At 44.9% G+C, this 22,605-nt stretch overlaps 1 protein-coding gene across 2 annotated transcripts; it reads right to left on the bottom strand.

Annotated features, from left to right (window-relative positions):
- Positions 1–6,917: 6,917 nt before the first annotated feature.
- Positions 6,918–21,896, bottom strand: TMEM171 (transmembrane protein 171). Of its 2 annotated transcripts, none has more exons than XM_054178311.1 (5): positions 21,815–21,896; positions 16,113–16,240; positions 14,960–15,669; positions 12,341–12,482; positions 6,918–7,138 (listed from the first exon to the last, which is right to left on the bottom strand). In XM_054178311.1, exons 3-5 carry the CDS (start codon positions 15,588–15,590, stop codon positions 6,922–6,924), a joined length of 990 nt encoding a protein of 329 aa, XP_054034286.1. In that variant the 5' UTR covers positions 15,591–15,669; positions 16,113–16,240; positions 21,815–21,896; the 3' UTR covers positions 6,918–6,921. The 2 variants fall into 2 exon arrangements, with proteins under 2 accessions (XP_054034286.1, XP_054034285.1); XM_054178310.1 differs by having other exon boundaries at positions 16,113–16,235; positions 21,815–21,883.
- Positions 21,897–22,605: the final 709 nt, after the last annotated feature.

Below are 22,605 nucleotides of genomic sequence, written 5' to 3'. Positions count from 1 at the left end.
CTAAACCATGGAACCAAGCATCCTGTCAAGCCTCGCCCTGAACACCCCCAGTGACGGCGACCCCACCACCTCCTCAGGCAGCCCATTCCAGTGGGCAATCACTCTCTCTGTGTAAAACTTCCTCCTAACCTCCAGCCTAAATCTCCCCTGATGCAGCCTGAGACTCTGCCCTCTTGTTCTGGTACTGGTTGCTTGGGAGAAGAGACCAACCTCTGCATCACTACAACCCCCCTTCAGGTAGTTGTAGAGAGCAATAAGGTCACCCCTGAGTCTCCTCCTCTCCAGACTAAGCAACCCCAGCTCCCTCAATCTCTCCTCATAGGGCTTATGCTCCAAGACCCTCACCCCTCAGATTTCAAGCAGAAAAGTAGAAAAATATAAATAAATCACTATTGGGTATAAAAAGGAAAACAAAAGATTATTCTAAACAAATTCTTGGATAAATATCTAGAAGAGGACAAGCCGTACCACAACAATTCTCTCTCTTCTGATCTCTGTGTTTTGCTTTGCTTGGGAGGTAACTTGCTTGTTGGCTGGCCTTGGCTGAGTCTAACCCACTGATTTTCTCTCTGCTTCTTTTCTCTCTTGAGACAGGGGAGGGGGCACTGGAATGACTTCCCTGGTCTCTGATGAGGGGGGATTTCATGTTGTTTGCTAATTGTAAATATCTGTATAATATCATAAATAGTGTATATTTTGTACATATTTATTGCATTCCATTGTAGAGTGTAGATTTTGCGTGTAAATACAGCTTCATTTGCTTCTGAGTCTGGCAAAGTTAATGCTGGGGTTGAAACTTCAACCTGCTACACCAATTAAGAAAGATGCTTTTTTTTCCCCTGGAGGAAGGCAACTCTAAGTGAAGTCTTTAATGGAAAACACAAATTACGTGTGAAGAGCAGTACCTGAAGAACCACCTGTAAGTGGTTAAATGAATAAGCTGTGAGGAGTGGGTTCAGCCAGCTGCCTGCAACTACATCTACCTGCAAAGTGGTCTTATATTCTCCCAGGGGCATGTTGTCTTGGCAGCAGGCACACCAAATTGAAGGTATTTTCATACCTAATTATTCAGATATGTGCATATGTGATAGATGCAAGTGCGCAGATGAAGGCCTAAATATTCACTGCAGAAATGTGGAGATACTGACAAAAACATCTGTCTGGACACAGAAATGCCCTATAAGCCATGACTCTGAAGAGGTAGGGTGGAAAAGGTGTAGATGGATGAAGCACGATCAGCCACAAAAGGCAAGGATGTGGTGGGTGTGATCCAGTGAGTGCTGCTGTTTTAATGAAGCATTGTTGCAGAGATCTGTGCAATCTCATTTTTTCAGGCTAATTAGATTTCTATTTTATTTTTAGCTGCTGGTCAGGTAGGAATGAAGACTTTTCCTAGAGGAAGGAAATTAATTTATTTTGTCATGAATCCTTCTAATTTCCAAATGACTGTAGAGCTATGAGCAGTTGGTGCAACCAACAATGGAGACCTTAACTTCACTTACAGAGGATGGATAATCCTTACCTCCCACTTTGCCTGTTTAACTAAGCGTGAATCAGTAACCAACTTGATTTGCTCCCTAGCATTTATATGTCAAGAACTTCAGCTAACCTTAAGGCAGAGAGAGGGTTATAGCACCACGAAAATGCTGCTCTGCATTATTTTAAGCTACTTTTACAGTTTTACAAGGTGTTGCTTCCTTTCTATATCATCCCTACTCACCACATGAAAAATTCTTCCCACTAATGCTGTTCACACAGTGGTAACCTTTGGTGATGGCAGCATATCTGCTAGCCTCTTACATTTTCTGACCTTGATGAAACAGATTTTGACAATGCAGTAAGCAAGTACTGTTGCCCTGGCTGTGCTAGCTCTCTCAGTGGTAAACAGGTTGTGGAGATATACCCAGCATGTCTCCCGAGTTTTCAAGGAATGATTCTCCAAGTTAAAAATAGAAGATGCTAATACAGATGTACATTGAATTATTTCCTCAGTATTTTCTCAAAATTATATAAAGAGAAATTATGTTTTCAATCCTCATTTTCAGAGGTAAGTAACACCTGCCCTTCTCAGGATATGTGGGTGCTGATACCAAAGTGTCAAGTCAGCATCCTTCTGAAGCATACTTTCTTTCAAGACTGCTTTTTAAGAAATAAAATGATCCACACCAGAGACAATGCAGTAGAAGCTCAAAACACAATAACCTTGAAGAAGAAGAAGGTGGTCAGGTAACAGTTCCAGAGGACTCAGCTCAGAGTCAACATATTGCTACTTCCTTTGCTTGGTCTCTTGGGTACATCTTGGGAACAATTGCTTGAGCAAATTGCAGGCAGCTCAAAAGGTTAATATCTTCACAGATAGCACTCAGACATGACTGTATTTTATTTCTTTTTTAAAAGACATATTTCAAGATTTGTTTAGAGGAAATGCTTTTTTTGATGTCTAACCTTTTCAGCAAATGAGTGTTCATTTGTAATTATAACAACAGAAGAAATTCAACATGGGCCTTTGTTTGCATGGGATCCTTTAGTTAAAATATACCAGCTTCTGTACTTGTACAATAGCATAACAAATCCAGAGGGAATGAAGCTCCTTTGACACGTGCAAGGCTTTGTATGCACAAATCATGAAAGCCAGTGGGCACTACTGTTAAAAATCACATTTGTGGTAGTTAACAAAATAAATAATCCATCAAGATGGTAAATCCTATCTTAGATTACAGAAGGTATTCAAGGAACAGCACCCTGGCAAAACTCAGTAGGGAAAAAACACTTAAAGAGAAAAGAGTATGAAATGCCTGCTGGCTTTTGTGGAGCCTCATTCTTCATACAGACATTTCCCATGGCTGAGTCAAGCGGTTTAATCAGCTCACACATCCTAAATCCCTCTCTGTGCTGTGTTTGCTCATTACTCTGCATGCATAAGCCCCTTAGATCTGTTGCTAGCAAAACATACCTCACTCACTGGCTGGTTTGTGTGCCTGCAGAAAGAGCTGCTCTAGCATAACTGGGGAACAACACAGAGGTGGAAATAGATGACCAACATCTCTCTAAAGAATGCTGGCAGGCAAGAGGAATGTTCATAGGAAAATGATGTGAGACAATCACCTGTCCCTAGACACAGAAGGGAACTTGAGTGCTTGGCATTCTGTTACAGCCAGGTTCCCTGAAATTCACCATGGCAGAAGACAATCTGAGGTGTAACTAAGGTCCCAAAGCATGCAGGTGTTCTGAGACTTAGATGAGCATGACAGAGATGGTGCTTGCAAGATGTTTTAATGCTAATAAATTCACCATGCTGAATTGAGCCCAAACAGTTGCTCTGCCACCTTCTGTTTCTGGGTACAAAATTGGGTCTGTTTTCCTCCCACAGGCTTCAGAGCATGTCATGGAGCATCAAAGGTCACCAGCAACGCGGATGCTTCTAATTATCCTTTCCTACTCCAAACAAATCCTTTCGTTCAGGAATAGGTGCAAACATTTACTAGAACCTGTTGTCACTCCATCCTGAAGGTGGATAGCTACCACTAACCTGGGGGCTGCACAGGGATACAGGAGCTAAGAAAGCTGCATTTCTGCAGGGCCTGTGAAGTGCTGCATCAGTTAAAAAAGCCCGTCACATGCCTTTCCATGAAACTGCCTCTCTTGCATTTACTGATAAGTGACATCTGCACCTGGAAGATAGCCTCGCTGAGTGGTGCTCACTCTTACAAACAAGCACCCCTACAAACTATCAGTGCACGCAGGTTGGGCAACAAACAGGACAAATTGAGGGCCACTGCACTGCTGGAATGCTACGACATAGTGGCTATTGCTGACACTTGGTGGGATGATTCCCATGACTGGAACATAGGGATAGATGGGTACAAGCTCTTTAGGAAGGACAGGCAGGGGAGGTGGAGAGGAGGTGTTGCTCTCTACATCAGTGACCAGCTGGAATCAGTGGAGCTCCACCTGGGAAAGGATGATGAACTGGTTGAGAGCATATGGGTGAAGATTAAGGGGAAGACAGGGAAGGTGATATTACTGTAGGGGTCTGCTACAGGCCACCTGAGCAGCAAAACCAAGCAGATGAGGCCCTCCACAGGCAGATAGAAGTGGCTTCACGCATTTCAACCAAGTGACATGGGGAAGGCTGAGGTTCTCAGTGACTTCTTTTCCTCAGTCTTCACTGGCAATGGCTCCAGCCACACTCCCAGAATTGTGGAAGATAATGCCAGGTACTGGAAGAAGGAACTGCCCATTTTGAGTGAAGATCAGGCTCATGACCATCTGAAGAACATGAAAATGCTCAGGTCCATGGGACCCAATGGGATACACCCACAGGTGCTGAGGGAACTGGGGGATAAGATAGCTAAACTGTTCTCTATCACATTCCAAAAGTCCTGGCAGTCTGAGGAAGTCCCCACTGACTGGAAAAGGGGAAACATAACCCCCATTTTCAAAAAGGGAACGAGCGATGAACTATAGGCCAGTCAGTCTCACCTATGTGCCTGGTAAGGTCATGGAGCAGAACCTCCTGGAGGCACAATCAGCACGACTTCACCAAGGGCAAATCCTGCCTGACAAACCTGGTGGCCTTCTATGACAAGGTCACAACATTAATACAGGAAGGCTGAGCAACTGACATCATTTACCTGGACCTGAGCAAAGCCTTTGACACTGTCACACACCACATCCTGGTCTCCAAGCTGTTGCAGTATGGGTTTGATGGATGGACCATTCAGTGGATAAAGAACTGGCTTGATGGCCACACCCAGAGTGGCTGTCAATGGGTCCATGTCCAAGTATTGGCCAGTGCCAAGTGGAGTCCCTCAGGGATCAGGACTGGGACCAGTCTTGTTTAACATCTTTGTTGGCAACATGGACAGTGGCATTGAGTGCACCTTCAGCAGGTTGGCTGATGACACCAAGCTGTGCGGTGCAGCAGACACACTGGAGGGAAGGGATGCCATCCAGAGGGACCTTGACAGGCTGGAGAGGTGGGCACAAACCAACCTCATGAGGTTCAACAAGACTGAGTGCAAGGTCCTGCATCTGGGTTGGGGCTATCCCAAGCATTGATATAGGCTGGGCAGGGACTGGCTTGAGAGCAGCCCTGAAGAAAAGGACTTAGGGGTGCTGGTGGATGAGAAGCTCAACAGGAGCCACCAGTGTGCACTTGCAGCCCAGAAAGAAAATCACATCCTGGGCTGCATCAAGAGAAGCATAGCCAGCAGGTCGAGGGAGGTGATTCTCCCCCTCCACTCTGCTCTGGTGTAGTGGGTTGAGGGACCAGTTCTCCCACCACAGGCAAAAGAAAGACTCAGACAAAACGGATTGCAAAAAACGGTGGAAAGTTTAAAATGAAAAAAACCCAAAAAACAGTGGAAGTTTTTACAGAAAACCTCAAGCACTGTGACAAAGAGAGAGTGATCACAGAACATACCCAAGAACATCCCATCCCCCACCTGGGGGGTACACCCAAAATCCCCCCAGGGCTCTTTCTTCCCCACCAACCCAGCCTTGGCCCATTTTACCTAGGCAGTGGAGAGGGACAAAAGAGAAACAGAGGACCCTAAGCTGCTGTTTTATAGGGGAGCAGGGCATTATGGGAATGAAATACCTGGCTTGCTGTGACCACTCACTGGGCTGGGCCCCCTTCTGGAACATCCCAGGTGTGGCCTGTGCCGTGGCATCAGAAGCCGGCACACAGCCTAAACCACCACATCTAGTGAAACCCCACTTGGAGTACTGTACCTAGTTCTGGAGCCCCTATTACAGGAAGAATCTGGATGTGCTGGAGCTTGTCCAGAGAAGGGCCACAAGGATAATTAGATGGCTGGAGCACCTCTCCTATGAGGTCAGTGAGTTGGGGCTGTTCAGTCTGGAGAAGAGAAGGCTCTGAGGAGACCTTATTGTGGCCATCCAGTATCTGAAGGGGGCCTACAAGAAAGCTGATGAGGGACTTTTTAGGGTGTCAGGTAATGATAGGAGTAGGGGGAATGGAATAATACTAGAAATGGGTTGATTCAGATTTGATGTTAGGACGAAGTTCTTCACCATGAAGGTGGTGAGACACTGGCACAGGTTGCCCAGGAACATGGCAGAAGCCTCATCCCTGGAGGCTTTTAAAGGCAGGCTGGATGTGGTTCTGAGCAACCTGATCTAGTGTGAGATGCCCCTGCCCATGGCAGGGGGGTTGGAACTAGATGATCCTTGAGGTCCCTTCCAATCCCAACAATTCTATGATTCTATATGCAACCACAGCAGAATGCCCCTGACAGCAGTCATTACCACAGCCAAATTGTTAGCCTATTACCTATCCTCAGTGTTGCCTTACGGCTCTTAACTCCTGACTAAAACTGATTTTCACAGGGATTATACTTATATAAGGACCAGAGAGAGTCTAAATTAAGCTATGAGTGTTTGTTACCAGGCAGACCAAAAAGTAACCATTTAAGCTCTCCATTAACATATTTGGCCCCATTCTTAAACCCTGCTATTTGTGATGCTTTCAGAGTACACATAAAGTCAGTAGCTCTGCAAACAAGTATTTTCCACAAAAGTCATACAAAAATAGAAATAAGAACACTTCCTATTTATGTCTTTTATGAAGCTCCAAACATATTTAATTTAAGTAACAAAAAAAATTTGGTCTTTGCTGAGTGCCTCCATTATATGAAGAACAATTAAAAATAGAAACTGAAGCTGTAACAGAACAAGATGGGTATTTAGCATTCTTGCAGTGAACTGAATCCTTTCAACTACTTGCTCAGAAGCCCAGCACTAATATTTATTGAAACCCAAATTCATCATTTATGCTTTTTGAGGAAAAATTAGACACAGCCAACATTATTGCTTTTATTACAAAATGTAAATAAATTCAAACATTGTAAATGTGAGAGTGTAGAATTAAATTTAAAAATGAAGTCTGTCAGTCCTCTACAAGCTGGTGTCAGATGTGGCTAGGGAAATACATGAAGAAGATGGAGAACATTCATTATTTGTTATTGATGCTTTTTCTTCATATTTTGGAGGTGATTCAGAGGAAAGGTACAGCATTGGAAGAATGTCTGAAGGTGAGCTGCTTCCAGAAATTGTATATATGGTTTCGTAGTCTCTAGCAGCAACTGTCCTTTCATCACCTGCAAGCCGTGCCCTATGAAACACAAAACTGTGTATTAGCATAATTCACTCCTTCACAGTGAGTGAAATTACACTTGACTTACATACATGTATGCACACACTGCCTAAAAATATCCCTGAAGCAAAGAACTTGCACAAGCGCTAGGGGGTGACCTCATTGCTCTCTGCAACTACCTGAAAGGTGGTTGTAGCCAGGAAGGGGTTGATCTGTTCTCCCAGGCAACCAGCACCAGAGCAAGGGGACACAGTCTCAAGCTGTGCCAGGGGAAGTTTAGGCTCGAGGAGAGGAGAAAGTTCTTCACTGAGAGAGTGTCATTGGAATGGGCTGCCCAGGGAGGTGGTGGAGTCACCATCCCTCGAAGTGTTCAAGAGGGGATTGGACGTGGCACTTGGTGCCATGGTCGAGTCATGAGGTCTGTGGTGACAGGTTGGACTCAATGATCTTTGAGGTCTCTTCCAACCTTAGTGATACTGTGATACTGTGATTTAATTCCATAGAGTACATGATGACTCACATAGAAATGTTATTACTTCAGAGGAGAAGGGCACACAAGCTCCCTTCTAACCTTTTACATCACTAGTCACAGTCTGGCTTATGGGTATTAGCTGCTTCTGGCAGAGCTGTTCCACAATCTTATTAAAGCTTCTGATCCTTAGCTCCTAATGTATCTTCCCTTTTGTGAAGTCTATCACATACATGCTGTCCCCTTCCCCTAGACACAGAATTGCACCACACACAAAAAAATCACAATCCTTAGCCATTTAGGATGTTACCTAACAGGCAACTTGAAACTTTTTTTAAGCTTTTCAGCAGATCACAGCAGACATGGAGTAGTAGTATTCCCACTCAGAGCTGGAGAAACAGAAGCAAATGAACATGGCCAGACTACTAAGTTCCAGTAAGAGAGGACAGCTAAATATTCACTGCACTCCTCTGACCATCCTAACTAGATCCCACTTAATTGCATCTGCATAGTTCTGGTACTCTGCTCCATCTCACTCTCGAGTTTGCCCTCAGCACACTGCTTCAGGTGCTTCACAGGGGAAGAGAAGAACTCCTTGCTCCTTGTTACTTGCTCCCAGAACTGACTCTTGATTTTGTGTACTGCATGAGAAGCAGGAGTGTGGAGCATAGTCACCTCATCTTCAGCACTGTTACTGGTGTGTCAGCATGTGCATTTAAAAGATAGGGAATTTACAACATGGCAAATGCTGAAGTCCTACCCAATCATTTCTGGGATCAAAAAACAACTCAGTATTCTACCAAACTTTCTCATCCAGCACAGCCTCCACCACAGAACTCACTCACTCACAGAACATAGAGCAGTGGGCTGAAGAAGCAATTCACATTTGATTGGTAACCACCTACGTATGAAATTGGTATTCCCTTCCAGCTTGGGAATTTTCAACCATGGCTTTATGTTTGGAGGAACAAAGCCACTGCTTCTCCTTCATGAAAGGGCTTGGGAATCAATTTACACTAGTCAAGATGTTATGGCTGCTACCAAGGGATAAGCCCTGGGAGAAAGTAATTGAGTGAAATACCCAGAAGTGCTATTAACTCACAGGGGTTCTGTGAGGACTCTGGGGAGTGTGGAAAAGAAACAGCTAGAGCACTCCCAGCCACAGAATGTGAAAACAGGTCAGAGTTTCTGCACCTAACATTCAGGTGCTTTGTTCAGTCCACTGGAAACTGCCTCAACAAGTTGGGCTAACAACTGCCTCTTTGTGTACATATGTTCATGAGGCAGAGAAGTATAGACAGGCAATCAGCAATGACTGTACTGATGGGATCACACACAAAATTCAAATCACCAGAACTGGCCATCTGTGGATTAAAGCAATTGATTCAGCTGCAGGGGATTTTGTAGAGTGGGTGAAGGAAAGAGCAGTCATTTGGTATGTACACCACTAGGGAAAGCTTTTTGCCACTCCCCTACCTCTCATGTTTTCCCTTTTATAGTACAGGATGTGCTGCTTGCATTCTATCTCACTCTTTGATAATCCACACATTTTACTGAACACATGGGCAGGCAGCCTACAGCTGAAACCAGGGCCTGAAATTACAGGGAGGAGAGGACTTCTACCCTCAGTTTTGTGCACTGTCCCTTTACAGACAGGTGGTACAAGAGTCACACTGTCTCTCACCTGCCTGTGAGGCTACAGCAGAACAGGTATGTTCCCATATTTCTCCCAGTTATCCATTCCAGCCTGGTCTTTCAAATGCTTTTAAACTTTTTGATGGTGCCCTTGGCTGTATCTGAATTGGCTGTATCAGGGATACCAAAGATCTGAGTTCACACTTGGGGCAAGTAATTTCTCCATATACATTCACGTGCTTTGCATGTACCTCTGGGATGTACACTTCAGAAGGGAGTTATATCACATGCTGGAGCTGTAGCACAGATTGGCTCAGCATGGTATAAAACAGCTGGTATGAAACACTTTACAGCTGTGGACACCTGCACTCAGCCCAGTAAGAATAGAGAGACTTTACATAAATGCCTTCTTTCAACAGCAGGAAGTTTTTTCAGTCCGCATGCTCTGGATGTCCTTTTTTTGCAGTAGTATACTTCTGAGAGCTGATATATTTCACTTGCATACTGAGAACAGGCAAAGACTTTTACACTTCATAAAATAAAACATTTATTCACACAATAATTGTGCCTGTCCTGAAAGCCACTCCTCTCTTGGAACAAAACACTTTTCACAGTATCACCAAGGTTGGAAGAGACCTCAAAGATCATCGAGTCCAACCTGTCAACACAGACCTCGTGGCTAGACCATGGCACCAAGTGCCACGTCCAATCCCCTCTTGAACACCTCCAGGGATGGTGACTCCACCACCTCCCTGGGCAGCACATTCCAATGACTAATGACTCTCTCAGTGAAGAACTTTCTCCTCTCCTCGAGCCTAAACTTCCCCTGGCACAGCTTGAGACTGTGTCCTCTTGTTCTGGTGCTGGTTGCTAGAGAGAAGAGACCAACCCCTTCCTGTCTACAACCACCTTTCAGGTAGTTGTAGAGAGCAATGAGGTCACCCCTGAGCCTCCTCTTCTCCAGGCTAAACAATCCCAGCTCCCTCAGCCTCTCCTCATAGGGCTTGTGCTCAAGGCCTCTCCCCAGCCTTGTTGCCCTTCTCTGGACACGTTCAAGTGTCTTGATGTCCTTCTTAAACTGAGGAGCCCAGAACTGGACACAGTGCTCAAGGTGTGGCCTAACCAGTGCAGAGTACAGGGGCACAATGACTTCCCTGCTCCTGCTGGCCACACTGTTCCTAATGCATCTTATCCCTGCAACTACCCTTGTCATCCTGAATGGGCAGGTGTTTAGAGCACTGTCTAAAGGAAGAGATTCTGATAACCTTTGTACAAAAAGTACTCTCTCTGAAAAAATCTAGGTCAAAGGTCATCAGACTGCATTAACTACAGGTGTAGCTATGGTTTTAGGCATTACACCCATCAGCGCAAGTCATCAACCTCAAGCTGGACCTGAGTCAGTGGGAACCAAACACTGAGAGTCTCCTTCCCTAGGTGGTATGCACATGATTTTTTTTTCTGTTGGGGTGCTAGTTGTACTGTGCACTACAGGGCTGCCCTGGTAGCAGCAAAGAATGAGTAGGGGGTTTTGACAAAGAGGTGTTTATTTTACGCTACGTTAAAAAAACCCAAAGTGATTCAGAGAAAAGGCAAGATGGTCTGGCTTGTAACAGCAACAGGTGGAGACATCTGATGTTTCCAACAAAGACAGGGAGAAAATGTTTGGAGGAGGGCACTAAGAAATGGAAGATAATATGAGGAATTGTGATGGTAACTGACCAGGTAAGAATGCCTTGCACACTAGGGCTATGCTTCAAGAATCCACCAGATATGCTTCAAGGGATGACTGCATGTGGCTGCACACAATGTGGTAACAAGAATAAGCACCATCATTATTGCAAGTATTCCCTTCTTGTGGCATTTGGGTCTTTGAGCAGGCAGAGAGTTCATGTTTGCTTGCTTCAAAAGAAAGGTAAGCACTAGTTTTGAAGAACCACCAACATCAGGCACACTGCTGGTACAGCTGGGCATGGAATGCACTGCCTCATCTTAGTGGAACAGTTTGGAGTATAGTGGAAAGCTTTCAAAGCAATGGCCCAACAACTGATAACAATTTGACACAGCCAGGCAGGCTGGGGCTGCTGCTGCAGGGACAGTGCTTAGGATGCTGCAGGTAGAGTCTTATAAACTGCCATTCAATGAAAGAGTCCCATACCACCTACTGACTGGCAGATCAAAAACAAGTTGGCACAGGACCCTCCAAAAGGTAACGCCAAGTCAATACGAGATCATGAAGGGCCTGGGGAGTTCTCTGCTTGTGGCATCTAACTCTCCTGACCAGATCCAGTTCTGGTTCTTGGTATGTGGCCCTTGCAGTGACCCCTTTCACTCTCAAGTTAGCAGCCCACTGGTGGCAATCCATAAGGGATAGATAAATAACCCTGCCAAGTTCTTGCGGCGCAGACCATGCTTCCTGAGCGTGGCAGTGGCTGCATCTAACAAATCAGCTGTACTCCATGTGTGGAAAAGTGGCTGCATGGGTAAAGTATAACATCCTGAGATTAAGTTTGCATTGCAACCTTTCTTGCAAGCTTCCTCAAGCTTCCTGAAACACCAAAATATCCTTTAATCTCAACTCAGTGCTATTGCACAAAGAAAGCAGACCAGCACAGCAGGTCTCACTTCAAGGCAGTAAGGGTTATAAGGTGAACAACACACACTGAAGTGGCATTCCCAGGGTCAGAGGACTTGTGGATAGCTGTCATGCAGCAGTCCCCACATTGGGTCTACAGAGGTTTCCTAAAATCTGACAATTTGATATCATGCCACTGGGTCACTGCTGTTAGGGGCATCTTCTCTTGGATAATCTGTGGGAGAAATCTAATCTAAGCATATTTAGGTAAGGCCAACAATTTGAGGCTTTGTGTTCACTTTGGAAGTTCTTTTGAGTCAGAATTTAATCCTCAGGAATGATATTCTATGGTTTGTTAGTCCCCTTTTTCACTAAGGTATTTTAGTGTCATTTCAAGTAAAGGTATCTGAAAGAAGTCAAGTGATGTAATAGAGAACTTTGCAGTACCTGGTAGAGTTATCCACAGTGACTATTTAAGAATATGGCCTTGGATGCCTTAAGAAACACCTTGTATTTACAAAGATGGAGAAGAAAACACTCTTACCCATCACTGAAGATAGAGTGGTATGGTGGAGGACTTTCACTTGTAGGCAAACCACTTGACATAAGACAATGTGTCACAGTTGGTGACACAGGGTCAGCGAAATAAGGAGGTGGTGGAGGTGGGAATACCATTACAGCATCACCTAGGGGAAAAAAACCCACAATTATTACCTCTGAAAAACTGAACACCACTGTTTATTCTATCTGTACCTTAGATTTCCTGCCTTTGGAATAACTGTATTTGTACTTGTCTACCTTTTAAGATAAAGAGCAATGATCCCACATACAGAACTGTTATATTCTGGGCTGCTAAAATACATTGGAGGTATCTTAAAAAGCAAAATTATCCCCAAATAAAAAGATGCAGCATATTCATAAATGGAAGATTTCAGTACAGCTGGGGAAGAGAAACATTCTTTCCAGCTAAGCAATAGTAACCTCTGGCTGTTGGCTGTCTTCAGAAACTGGAAGTGCGAAGAACACAGTTACTGCTGGCTCTCCTTTTATGGGAAGGCAAGTAATTGGCTTTCCTCACATCTAACCTCATAACTAACAGAGTGCTTTAAGTTTCTCCACATCCACTGCAGTGTTATATCAAAAGTACTCGAGTCATTAAGGGCTCAAGTACTCAAGTCATTAAGGGCTCTTGATTGATTTTGTGGGCCTGACAGTTTTCCTACTAAATTACTTGTAGCCAAAGGCACATCAGTCATACCACAGCAGTACTGATACATAACTTACTATTAAGCATGCTGTGTAGTGTACTTGCCAACTTCATAATTCAGGAGTTTCTAACTTTTACTTACTTACTTAAACGGGAAGTTTGTATCACTCACTGAGCTTGCACAATTTACATAAAAAATTTACAGCTGCCTGACACCTTTTTTTCCTTCATAATTTGTGTGCAGGAACAAGCCAGGGAATACAAAAACCACTGAGTAAGCTGGGAGGTGTTTTCTAGCTGAGTCACCATTGTTCCAGAATGTCACTATGCCAACAAGACATCAGACAGGCTGGGCAGATGGGCAAAGTCCAACATAACAAATCCAAGTGCTGGGTACTGAACTTTGGACCCAACAACCCAAGGCAGCGGTACAGGCTGGGGTTGGAGTGGCTGGAGAGCAGCCAGACAGGAAGGGACCTAGGAGTACAGATTGACAACAAGACGCACATGAGCCATCAGTGTGCCCAGGTGGCCAAGAAGGCCAACGGCATCCTGGCCTGCACCAGAAATAGTGTGGCCAGCAGGAGCAGGGAGGTCATTGTGCCCCTGCACTCAGCACTGGTTAGGCCACACCTGGAGTACTGTGTCCAGTTCTGGGCTCCTCAATTTGAGAAGGACATTGAGACTCTTGAATGTGTTGTCCAGACAAGGGCAACGTGACTGGGGAGAGGCCTCAAGCACAAGCCCTACGAGGAGAGGCTGAGGGAGGTGGGATTGTTTAGCCTGGAGAAGAGGAGGCTCAGGGGAGTCCTGTCTACAACTACCTGAAGGGAGGCTGTAGCCAGGTGGGGGCAACCAGTACCAGAACAAGAGGACACAGTCTCAAGCTGTGCCCGGGGAAGTTTAGGCTCGAGGTGAGGAGAAAGTTCTTTGCAGAGAGTTGTTATCCATTGGAATGTGCTGCCCAGGGAGGTAATGGAGTCACTGTCCCTGGAGGTGTTCAAGAGGGGATTGGACGTGGCACTTGGTGCCATGGTTTAGTGGTCATGGAGTCTTGGGTGACAGGTTGGACTTGGTGATCTTTGAGGTCTTTTCCAACCTTGTTAATTCTATGATTCTCTGACTTTGGTCTTCAAGTTTAACTTTTCCTGATGGAAGCATAAAAGGAATCCACTAATTTTGCCTTCATGCCTTTAAGGACAATCTGAATTCCTTTCTATAATCATTTGATTTATCCTGATGGCTAGAAAACTCACTTTAAACCCTCACACTTTCTGAGGGTCACCAGGTTACAGGTTTGTATATCCGTTTGATGAGCAGAAGGAAAAAGGTTCTGCATAATGAACTTCAGGTCCAGCCAATCAGAGGACAATCAAGCAATATTCTGCTTAACTCATTAACCCTTTCTGAGAACTAAAAAGCTATCTTTGCATAGGATGTACTCATTGGGTGTTAAAAGCTGTGCTATATGCATAGGAGTATTCCATGCTAACATATGACATTTCCTCAAATGCTGTGAAATTAACAGAAGCATCTTGGAATTACACCTTTGGTAGATGGAAGATCTGGCCAAGGTTAGAAAAAAAAAATTAAAAATACACTGCTTATGAATCATATTCTCCTATTTAAGGGGTCAGAGCTCAAGGCTAAAATACATCTTAAATATAGTCACAGAAGTCAACAAATCTGTGATTCGCAGTGCCAGCTACACATTTCAGAAAGGAAATGTGGATTGATTTGTGTCAGCTTACATGACTTGTGTTGGACAGACAGTCACATCCTTCTTTTTATGCCAAAGGAGAGAAAGGTAACTGAACTGACCATACAGAAAACATATGAGACAAAGCAACATTTCTTGTTTTTGATGGTTTGACATTCCAAAACTGACACTAGTGGGGAAAAACCCAACAAATGCTACTAACTCTCAAATGTAAAATTCATGTATTATTTACCTACCTACTGTGACCTGAAAAGATTCAGGACTGTGAGTATGTTCTTCACTTTCGCAAGATTCTTGATTGAGATTTAAGTTTTGTTTCTTTTTAACATGAGCTATCACGAAGAAACACAACCCAGTAAGCACAATCAAAGGTCCCATGATTTGAAGTGACAGGAGTCCACAGCCCTGGAGGTCCACATCAGAACTGTCGGTGTGGTTGAGCTGTATGCTGTGCCAGCTGGGGCTGCAGCCAGGAACCCAAATGCCCAGGATGCTAATTAGCATTCCACTAGTTAAAAACAGGAATCCAAATATGAGAAACTGGGCAAACTGACAGCTCCCACGACAGAAAACAAGGCTGTACACCTGCTCATTTTGTAGCTGTCTTTGTCTTATATACAACCTGGCCCTTGATCGTGCCAGTAAAACGCAAACCAGTCCAGCTATCGCCAGCACAGGCCCAGCAGCCTTAAGGACCTCACTGCAGTCACTGAAGGTTCCAGACGGGCATGACTGGAGAATAAAGACAGACAGCAGGAATCCAGTGCAGAGCAACACAGCTCCAAAAACAAAAATGAAAAAAATACGTTTCCCATGTTGTCCATTATTTCCTTCACCTCCTGGTGCAGGAACAGCCACTGGATACATTAGAATAGAATCTCCTCAAGCAGATGAGTTGGGCTTTTTTTTCCCAGTTAGCATTAAGTGGCAGAAAACTACAGTAGATCTGTGAACATGAAAATACATGGATCAAAAGTGGTAAAAAACACCAGTGGGACTAGCTACATTACATTTACTATTTGCTATTCAAGCTATACTATATACTCTCAGTTGTATCTCTGCTTTGTAGTATCTCAGTTATGGATTAAAGGGTTGATCATGTCTGCAGCCATTGAATGCCAATGAAAAACCAAAACTTGCTTTACAGTTAGACTGAAAACAACTGTAATTGTTTATTTAAATACAGTCTTATGATTAAGGGGGTATTAATTTCAAAGGCTGAATCTTGGGAACAAGGACAGGCTACCACTCCCCTTGAGAAAACAGAAAGCTAGGAGAAATTTCTATAGCAAATGTCAGGAATTGACAGCTCTTGAGAGAAAGAATCTTCATGCAGGTGAGCATTGATGACTTTTGGAGTTTTAATCACATAAATCTTCTAATACATACCTTTTCAAAGCATATAAATATTGCTTCTACTTCCACAGGCAAGAAAGATTTTTCTGTTTCTTTCCTAAATGGACTTCCTGTCCTCTACAGGTGCAAGAGCATACACACCAATGATTTTTGGTTCTGTTCTGAAAAGTGAAAAAAAAAAAAGGATAAAAGCCACATTAAAGACCATATACTTCAAGTCTCACTGGTTCCACAGCTAAGAGTTGGTAAGCATACTGCTCCCACACTTTCAACTTTTCCTACTCCTGAATCCTTTATTTGTGCTCTCAGAAAGCTTTAAATAACAAAAGTGGCTCCCAGAAAGTCCCTGAGCTTATGGCCATCTAGAATCAGAAGTACACCAGAAGAAAACAGAAACTCATACTGGAGGAAGTAACAGTCCATACAGTACTATGGATTGGAAATCCATTCTAGATGTGGACAAACTGGGGCAAAGAAAGCTTGACTGAAAGTTAGGACAAATTGACATTCAGTGAGCTCCAGAAAAAAATATTTCAGCAAAAAAGCAAAAGTTTGTGCTGCTCCGGCACTCTGGCCTCAGAAGAAAACCTGTATCCCATACCACGGTGACTAGCAGTGACAAAGATCTCAGTGTAAGTGGCTACCACCCATCAAAAGCCAACCTGAAACCCAGGGGAAGTTCAGACTACAGAAAAGAAGAATTCCAGAGGGGCCATATGAAAGATATCCCCTACTATGTGAAGAGGTTCTTAACTGTACTCATACTGCAGTGTTTTAACACTGCCCTGTTCCCCTCAACAGCGGTCTCCCATGACAGACAACTTCGTCTACTACTTGGATATCTCAGGAAGCATGTATAGGGACTGGACATGTTTGTCACAGATGGAAGCAGGGAACTGGCTTAGTTACCACTGTTCGCTAGTTAACCTCAGTGAGCTTCCACTGTCCTGCTACTAATCCAGATGACTGGAAGCTTAAAGTCAAGTTAAATTGAATCCCCCTTAGATATGCCTCAACAGAAGTAATTCCGCAACAGAAACAAAGTATTGTGTGATTTCTGGAAGGAAACCATTGAACATGAGTCAGCCACAACCAGCTTTGTGTCACTCCCCTGTAAACGACATGCCACAGTGGGATGGAAACAAAATACTCACCAGTCACTCAAACACATACTTATCCGGCTGCAATGCAAGGCAATCTACTGAGTCACTTAGCCACTTGTAAGAGTAGAGGCAAATTAAAGAACTAGCTAGGCAGATACACCACTGATGAAGTTATTAGACTGCTGAACATAAATCAGACCCCTTGGCAGCACAGGAGAAGACAACTAAGTAACACGCAGGTAAAAGGCCTAAGTCTCCAAATACAAGGAAACAGGCTGCACCCCATAGCAGGAAGGCTACGGCAGGAACCAACAAAGTCTCCCAGCTGGCTATCTCAAACAGCAAAACTGGAAGACCTCCCATAATGCATACCATTAAAGTGGCCAGTTAATTTGTAAACTGTCTGCTAAGTGTTTTTCCACTGTTCTGAATTCAGTCTACCCCTCTGCTAAGACTGGTCTGAAACACTGCTGAGGCTCTCAGTAAAAGAGTCACAGCTTCACTCTAAAAGAAAACCAGTTATAAAAAAAAGCAGTAAAGGTAGGACAGTATCTCACAAAAAGAAATTAAGGAAATTCTGACAGATTTCAAGCTGAAGACTTCAAGCCCAGCACACTTTCAACACTGCATGAGCTGGAGTCAGTTTGATGCTCTACTTCTGGGCAGATAAACTGGAATTGGTCACTCTTCCTTCCTTGATTTCACTGGTCCTTCCAAAGCTAATAAAATTGTTTCACATACCTACATATGCTCCTTCATGTCTAGAATCATTCCCCATCTTCATAATTGATCTGAGGTGGCTCAGATTTACTGAGCTACCAACAAATGCAGAAAACTGAGTAAAGGGCCTCTGAAATTAATACATTTCTTTTAAAAGTACACCCAGCAAAGCTCAGTTTCAGACACAACTGTCTTCAGATATTCTTCTGCTGAAGCACATTAGCCATTGTAACATCAAAAACATTCTAATTAGAGAGAGCTCTGAATCCTTTCTTTACAATTCTCTCTAGGGAAGAAAACAGGGACGCAAGTACAAGAGCATTAGGACAAAAGGAAGTAATATGAACAGGGGGGGAAAATCAAGTGTTTAGCTTTTAAATAGAAAAACCTACAAATTTGTGCTTACTACTCCAACACGGTGCTTGCTTCTCTTCCATCAATCTTCTTGTTATGAGAGTAAGTTAAAACACACATTAGAAATGAAGCATGTGAATGTTTTCTTAATTCTTTCAAGCCACAAAAGAAAGAACATTCAGAACAGTTTGTTGTGACTGGGAATATGAAAACCACAGATTTTGCGCTGCAAAATCCATGGGAGGATTGATTTTCATTTACACCACTGCCACATTATAGTAGAAAACCCAATGCAAAATTAAGCTTTATTTCTAGTGTTTCAAGAAGAAGTATTTTAAGAAAGATGCAAGCCTCATATTGACTATGTGCTTGAAATACTTTCATTAGATCAGGTTATCTCCACAGGCATATTGACAAAAAGGAATTTTCCACTCATACTGTTCCCAAGCCTGAGAGCAGACATGGAAATACCAGGTCAGAAACTGCTAGAACAAACTCCAGCAGTGTGGCAGCAGTTACGTATGAGGGAAGAGGAAACTGCAAACACAGCTTACAAAGGTGGTCTGGTTCTATGTTTAACTTAAATTATACAGTATTTTATCCTTTTATAAGTCTGACCCATGCCAGGTATATAGAACAGGAAATATTACCATTATTTCTTGTAATTTTCTGTGTAACACTTGTATTGTTTCACATTATGGATAACCACAAGGGTTTTAAAATAAAAGTTTTAATGATGAAAATGGGACTTTTTTGCTTTCTGTTTGACTCTTTAGAGTCTGTATTGTCCAAGATTTCCACTGCAAGCACTAGAGCTATAAATTTACTCTCCTTTACTCCTATGAAAATTTGATGCCACATGTGATCTTATGAATTCAGGAACTGAGAATTAAGAAGAAAAAAACAGAAATCACCACAATAACTGGAAGAATTAAAACACTGCTGTTGTTCTGTTTTACATTTCCCAGAGTAAGCCCTGTTCCTTCTCTTTTGCTTGCAAAGCCACCCAAATAACTCCATGCAGAAGTATTAAAGTCTAGTTCAAGAACTACAATACCCTGTGAGTTGTAGTCCCCAACAGAAACCCTATTAGAAGTCACAAGCCACCCTTTCTAAGAATTTTCCATGTAAGTGTTTTCACCCATATTTAAAAGAATTTTTGAACCGCTACCTGGAAGCTGCCACTGCTATTGTGTGATTTTTTCTTTTCCCTCCCAGGTTTCAAATTAAACCCTGACTCCTGGTAGCATAAGCTACCTGGAAGGAAGACTTTTGACTTCTTAGCTTTCATGTCTAAACAAGACTAATTCTCCACTTCCTCTCGCTCCCTGTGTCTAACTTCCTCCTCTATTCATATTGGCCTCTATAGCCCCATTATTTTATGTCTTTTATCACAACACACTTGCTCCCCTGGTTTGCACTCTTGACATTCAGCAAAAGCAACAATCCATGCAAACAGCTGGTTAAACTAAAGTAAGCTGGAATTTGCCACATTCAACCCCAGGTTCCCTTTCCCATGGTGTTTATAACCACTCATAGGAAAAGCTAGGGAGAAATGCCTGACAGAAATGCCAGTATTTTAGTTTTCTACTTTAAAGCAACATTAAGACTACAACCACTAACAAGTTTTGACATGCAAAATACATCCAATTTGACCTCTTGTATATAGAGTCTCTAACTAGTGCTCTCATCTCATGGACCATAGAACTCTGATGTTCCAGGAAGATTTCCAAGATTTGGATGCTGCATGAAAAGATCCCCATGCCATGAGTGAATGGCACAAACTGCCCATAAGGGTTGACAAAATGATTGTGTCAACTCACAGTATAAGACAAGTAACACTGTAGTGTTATTTATGACCATCACAGGTGCAGCAGGAGTCACTGTCTGGAGAAGTGCTGGAAAGCAGCTGCAGTAGGAAATTCCAGAAAATAGGATGAATCCTGCAACTCTTCAGACACGTGCTACAGATCCTTCTTATGACAAACCAGCAGTCAGAGATTCTGTGCTACATGAAGAAGCTGCCACCTACTTATTCCTGTGGACTAGAAGAGAACAACTAGAGTGAAAGTTGGTCCACAAATGTTCCCCACTCACTTTGATTGGGAAGAGAATCCTGATACCACAATTGGATGCGAGGACCCAAAAAGGAGGCAGAGAGAAGCTTGCAAAGCAAAGCGTGGTAACCTATTGTCAGGGTGTCATGCAGGCAACTAGGACAGCACCGACGTTCAGCTAAAGGGTCCCATGCATATAGGTGGGATGCTTTTTACATGACACTGGTGGCACACAAACTGGGACAAAGCAGCTCCTATTTTCTGAAGTACCTGCACAGAGACTGGGGAGGTGGATGGACACAATTAAAGCCAGAGCTGACCTCCTTCAAACAGGTACAGAAAGACAGAGCAATTCCTGGGAAGGTCTGTCACATGATGCTGCTGTACCTCAATACACCAAAAGGCACAGGCAAAGAGACTTACAGATCTTTGAGAGTGTATGACTTGGACCATCAGGGATTTGTAGGACTCCAAAATATGCCCAAAGCCTTCGTGTCCCAATTTCCTGAGGCTGGCCTGAGGCCAAAACACAGTGAACTCATGGACGAGCAGTGAAACTCTGCTCCACCTGGGAAAAGTAGCATCCCACGGCATCCTTCTCCTCATGCATCAGCCAGTCAGGTCTGCTGTCTTCTAATTCACTTATTCTTCCAAGCCACATTAAGATGCTCAACGGAGTGGCCCATGCCCTGAAAGTACAGCTCCCACACATTGTGCTGGAGCAAGGAGTGGGACAGGACAGCCTGTCACCACCTCACTGTGAAGAAGCAGCACCCGCCCTGCGTGCGGTCAGATCGTCACCCCAGGGAAAGCCTCCTCGCCAGTGCTTTCCCAGCAGTATCCCACCGGCAGCAACCTGAGCATTACATGTCGGCAGAGTAACTTGTAGAAGCCCCTTCAGAGATTCCAGCCTCTCAACGGATGGTACCTCTCAACTGCAGACAAGCTGTGTGGGGAGCGGTGAGCTCTCCAGGGCAGAGATAAAGAGGGTTTTGTCCCGGGGCATTTATGCCCTCGATAGCTGACACGCAGGGGCACAGCCATAGCCTCCACCTGTGAATGGAGCGGCCGCTGGTACACATGGCACAAGACCACCCACCGCTGCGACCCCTTTACGGGGGCCAGCCGGCCGCCGAGTCAACCGCCAGCAGCGCCCGCCTCCCACAGCCTGTCCGCCGCAGATGCCCCCCTTTCGCCACCGCGCCCTGCTTCTCCTTACACCGGCGTCCCAAGCTTCCCCTCAAGCCTCCCCGGAGCGGCCGGGGACCGCTCGCCATTTTCGCGCCGCCCGGCCACTTTCTTCAATCCGCGGCTGGAGCTGTGTCGGCCCCGGCAACCAGGGGAAGCTCCCCGCTACGGCGGCACGCAGCGCAGCAGCCTCTGCTCAACACGGCACCGCCTCAGGGCCTGGGCCAGCCAGCGGCCGCCCTCGGGGGTGCGCAGAGTAGAGGAGATGCGGGAAAGGGTCGGTGGTGAAGGGCTCCTAATGCCCACCCCTTACCTGGCCGCGGTGCGGAGAACTGCCGCAGCGCAGGTGGCGACGGTATTTAAGCACCTACGCCAACCGGCCGGCACTTGGGCGCTGGCAACGTGAGGCAGAGCCGAGCCTCGCCGCCCCACGGCGACTACGGGCACAGCGGCGGTTGCCGCAGCACCGCCTCCCGGCGGTGGCGGTGGCAGCGGCCGACGTCGCCCCTCAGTCGCTCCGCCCCGCGGTAGGCAGGGCGCTTGCTGCCGTCCCACGGCTCTCAGCTAGAGACTGGCTGACGAGGGGGAGCCGCTCTCCGCTCTTGTCCAAGGGCTCTACCCGCCGTACGGCGCAGTGCCCGGTGGTCGGCTCAACGTCAGGGCCCTGCCCGCAGCCCCGTCGGGTGAGGAGCAAGAGGTGCGAGGCGACGCCATGTTAGTCACCCTCTTCAATGTGCTGCAGTAGCCTGCTGCCCCTGGCCACTGAAGGCTAGGCTGAGGAAGTCATAGAATGGTTTGGATCAGAAGGGTCCTCCAAAGGTCATCTAGTCCAACCCCCACCTGCAGGGGCATCCTCAACTACATCAGGTTGTCCAGGGACCCATCGAGCCTGACTACCTTCCAGGGCAACCTGTTCCATTATACTCATAGTAAAGAAGTTCTTCCAAAGGTGCAGTCTAAATCTGCTTTTTTCTAATTTAAAACCTTTGCCCTTTGTCCCATCACTGCAGGCCTTTGGAAACAGGCCCTCTTCAGCCTTCTTGCAGCCCCTCTTCAGGTACTGGAAGGCTGCTATTAGGTCTCCCCAGAGTCTTCTCCAGGCTG

The sequence above is a fragment of the Dryobates pubescens genome, chromosome Z (assembly GCF_014839835.1).
Source record: "Dryobates pubescens isolate bDryPub1 chromosome Z, bDryPub1.pri, whole genome shotgun sequence".
Taxonomy (NCBI): domain Eukaryota; kingdom Metazoa; phylum Chordata; class Aves; order Piciformes; family Picidae; genus Dryobates; species Dryobates pubescens.
This window is presented reverse-complemented; position numbering and strand designations above follow the sequence as displayed.